Source organism: Diachasmimorpha longicaudata, unplaced genomic scaffold, assembly GCF_034640455.1.
Source record: "Diachasmimorpha longicaudata isolate KC_UGA_2023 unplaced genomic scaffold, iyDiaLong2 ctg00000082.1, whole genome shotgun sequence".
Classification (NCBI taxonomy): domain Eukaryota; kingdom Metazoa; phylum Arthropoda; class Insecta; order Hymenoptera; family Braconidae; genus Diachasmimorpha; species Diachasmimorpha longicaudata.
The window spans coordinates 7655-11841 of NW_026973909.1; the positions used below are offsets into that span (position 1 = coordinate 7655).

Consider the following 4187-nt stretch of genomic DNA (forward strand, 5'->3'; position numbering starts at 1 on the left):
AGTCTGATGGTAAAAGTGCATGAAGAGTTCTTGGGGACTAATTGGCAATCATCATATGTTATTTCCATATGTACATCTAGAAAGGAGAATGTCTGGAATTCGTATGAGAGAGTTGCTTTGAAATCGTGGAAGAATTCCGCACCAATGATACCCGCTTGGATGATTGGAAAAGTATTATTAACAACGTGAAATTTGACTGCGTGTTTATAGATATTGATTGTTGCGGTACCGAGAGTTCTGATAAAATTGTCTGTAATGCCATGCAACTCTATAATTTCTTTATTATCCATTGGAGCTCGGATGTCTAGTGCACCTAACTTAATGAGGTTTACTTCCGCTCCACTATCAATCATCATTACCGTGGGTAGTTTCAATTGATTTGAATATAATGTAACTGAAGCAATTTTGGTTTTCTTCATTTTCATATGCGCGATACGTGCATACCCTTTTTTATTATCAGAGAAAATTAACGTGGATTGTGCAGGAACAGCTTTCTCCCCTTCGATTATATGATCCGATTTACAAATGTTAGACTCAGATGATTTTTTTATAGCGATCTCATGAATGGATTTTACAGTCGCCTCAGACTCATTATAATGGCAATTATTCTCATTCGTTATAGGAACTATAACGGAGCAATTTCCAGTTTTATCTTGATTTTCATTTGCACAAGAAAGGTTATCGTCAATCCCGAATGTAGAGGGTATCGGATCATTTTCGAGATGAGCTATTATTTGAGATTCTATAGAAGGAATTTCAATAATAGGTGGTCGTTGCGTGATAGGAGTTTCTGGAGAATTTTCAGTAATATCGGATAGGAAGGATTTTCTATCATCGTTGGGATTCAATTCAGTGCTATTTGATGTGTTTAATTCAGGACTTCCGTCAAAAAATTCTTCTTTATTGGTGGAATGATTTGAACTACCGTTGTAACCCAGTCCATAGCGTAACAGCGATGGTTTTTGCTCCCATAAGGCTCTGAGTCCTTCGTGCTGCTTAATTGCTTCTAAAGTTTGTTGTTTTTTTATTGCAAAAATTTCGCGTTCAGTTTTTATTGCTAAATTTTCAGTAATGACGGAACAGTGAGCGGTCGGGTTCTCACCGAAAACATTTGTTTGTAGGTGGTCTGTCTGAGTGTATAAATTATTTAATAATCCTGTCTTCATTGATTTAGGACTGACGATGGGAGGGGTGGATTTAGATTCAAGATTCCGGTCAATGGTTTCGTAAGTTGTTGAGTAACCGACGGGTTTTCTTTCGATTCGCTCCCCGTAGTCCCGTCGACGTTCTGTCCGGGGAGATTCCCATTTTTTGAATGCATTTCCTTTTGCCTATTCATGAATGCTAGCCTCCTGCAATTTGACAAATTATGGCCTGGGGTGCGACATAGCTCGCAAAAGGTCCCAGGAATATAGTCTGGTTTAATACCCTGATTATGCCGTGAATTGAAATTTCCCTCTACGTTTTGAAAATTCCGAATTTCATGGTAATTTTGGGAATTGGATGAGTTTCGGTAATTTGGGAATGATTGAGGGGTTTTGTAATTCTGATTATTTTGGAAATTCTGAGGCAATGGATAGGTTGTATGGTTTGGACCAGTTTTAGGATGCTTATAACCGGGATTACCGTAGTTCCTATGATTATTCCCTTGATTCTTGTTAGCGTACTGATTGAAGTTGCGGGAGAAATTACTACCATGTGGATTTTGAGGACTTAATCGCTGATTTTGGTGATGCTCTTGGCTTAGATTGTTTGAGGAGCTACTGTGATGGGGGATCAAGTTATTCTGCCCTGGTTGTAATTGAGTGACACCAATAAAATTTTCTGGTTCATTGAATCTATTAGAATCACGTTCAAAAATTTTGTATATTTCGACGGTGGTTTTGAAAGTTTGTTCAAGTGAGTTATGCGGTTTAGCGAGACATTGTACACGAAGCGACGGTGGCAAGCCGTTAAGAAAAGCATTGATGGCATCTTTTTCAAGTTTGCATTTTTCTTCAGTGGACAAACACTCGCGTTCAAGCGTTTCGGCATTTATCACATCGCAATATAAATTTCTAACACGATTAATATAATCGACTACATGCTCATGCGATTTTTTGCAGACATTTTCGAGGGCTGCTTTATACTGGTTTGCAGTGCGAATAGGATCGAAAAAATCGCGCAGTTTAGATTCAAGCTCAGAGGCGGTTTGATACTCCAAATTTTCAAGTGTTGTTCGGGCGCGTCCGGTAAATTTTTGGCGAATGAGGGCTAGAAACATTGGTATAGTTGATTGATTCAACATTGAACAAGCCCGGTTGCAAGATCTCATAAATTGCGTGACGCTAATATTATATCCATCGAACGTCGGAATATATGCGAGTGCATCTTTCATTGTGATTCGTGATGTGTTTTCACACGTTCTTACCGGTGCAGACGTTTCTGGAATTTCTTTGGTTCGTTTCAAATCTTCGATTTGCTTAGCGAGCAGTGATAATTGTTCTAGCACAATACTTCCGGCGGGTGAAGTTGGATCAAGAACATTCGGACGATCGAATTCACCTTCCGACGGCGCCTGACTGGTTTGCGTTTGACCCTCTCTCAACTCTTTCATTGAATTTTGCAATTCACGGATTATTTCGGATTGTTCTTCAATAAGCTTAAGTTTTTCAGATAGTTGACGGCTAAGCTCGCGGGCTTCTTCCATGGTATCTGCTCCCTCTTGATCTGATAAATTCGGGTCAGGCATTTTGAATCACAAATAGCAACAAAGTCGCGAAAAATAAAAAAATTTCTTGAAATAGAAAAAATAACACACCCAAATAACTAGAAAAAAAAAAATTTTTCAACAATTTTGCCAGAAAATATGAAGAAATAAATTACTGGTTCCGAAAAACGAAAATGAAATGATCATAATTCAATTTTGGATCAATGCTATGGAAGTAAAATTCTATTTTAATTTTATAATTTTCATTAACAATTAACGTGTTGGATCTATTGTCTTGAAATGAATAATGAGAGACGGATAAATTTCAAACCGGTGTAATTGGACCGTTGCATTGTCCAAATTAAATAATAAAAGAACGAACTATTACTGAGTCAAAACAGGAAAATTTTGGTGGAAATGGTGAAAACAACCCCACACTTAGCACCATTTTTGTTACGTATTCTCACTAGATCGGATAAAAATAGATTGGAATTTAATTTTCCGAGTGATGTATTTCCGATTTGTTGAAGTACATTGTCGCGGCATGAATTTTTGATTTTGGGGAAGCCTAATATAAGCGAAATTCGTCGAGCGGTAGCCGAAAATCACTAAGCTTGCCGAAACTAGGTTGACAAAATTCACACCTGCACTGTCGTGTTTTCCGAATTTTCGCGAGAACCGAACAATTTATTTTCAAAGACTCTAATTTTTGGAGTATCAATCGACCTCCGGGGTAGAGAAAATAATGGTTGTTTTCACTAGACTCACCCTTATTCCTTTTTCCTGACTCGTCTGGCAATAGTGCGATGAAGGTACACCGGATCAGTACTGAAAGCTCAGATGATGATGGTAATTTGGGCCGTCGGAGAAGTCCAACCGTGTTCTGACAGGCTGTGGAATGCTCCTTCGATTACACACGTTCAGTTCTTTATTTTTCACTTCCGATATATTTGTTTTCAAATTTCTAAATAAAACATTCCAGTATGGACAGATTATTCACGTAAATTTATTTATTTATTTATTACTTGTTTTAAGATTTTGACGTCGAGTGCATTGTAAAATACCCGAGCGATGTATTCGGTAAAAAATAGGATTTTATTCGGATGAGGAATGGGTAAAATAATTTATAGGAATCTATATAGGGAACAAACCAAAAATTAGGAAGAAATGTCAACCGCATAATCTCAGGTCCAAAGAATCATCCGTAAGGGACGATTAATTGATCCACGAGAAAGCGGGGTTGACGGATATCAACCGCAGGTTTCCAAAATCAACAGACCGTCCCAAAAGGGCCAGTTAGTAGTCCTCAAAAACCAGCGGGGTTGATAGTTAACCTAGAAGAACGCGACTTGCCTCACCAGGATCACATCAGATAATCCTGACGCTAACCTAGCCAGTCAGCCACAGTTCTCCATAGTCGACTTTTATCAGCCGCAAGTTTGCTGAATTTATCAGTAAACCAACGGGGTTGATAGGATGGAATAGGATGTGTATTATT

At 38.3% G+C, this 4187-nt stretch overlaps 1 protein-coding gene across 1 annotated transcript; it reads right to left on the minus strand.

The window, feature by feature from the left end:
• Positions 1–1161: 1161 nt before the first annotated feature.
• On the minus strand, positions 1162–2670 carry LOC135171688 (uncharacterized). Its single transcript, XM_064138307.1, has one exon. The coding sequence runs from the start codon at positions 2594–2596 to the stop codon at positions 1163–1165; it is 1434 nt and encodes a 477-aa protein (XP_063994377.1). The 5' UTR covers positions 2597–2670; the 3' UTR covers position 1162.
• Between the last annotated feature and the right edge of the window lie 1517 nt (positions 2671–4187).

Excerpts from the sequence above, each read along its gene's own strand:
- LOC135171688 (XM_064138307.1), bottom strand. The coding sequence starts at position 2,596 with ATGAAAGAGTTGAGAGAGGGTCAAACGCAAACCAGTCAGGCGCCGTCG.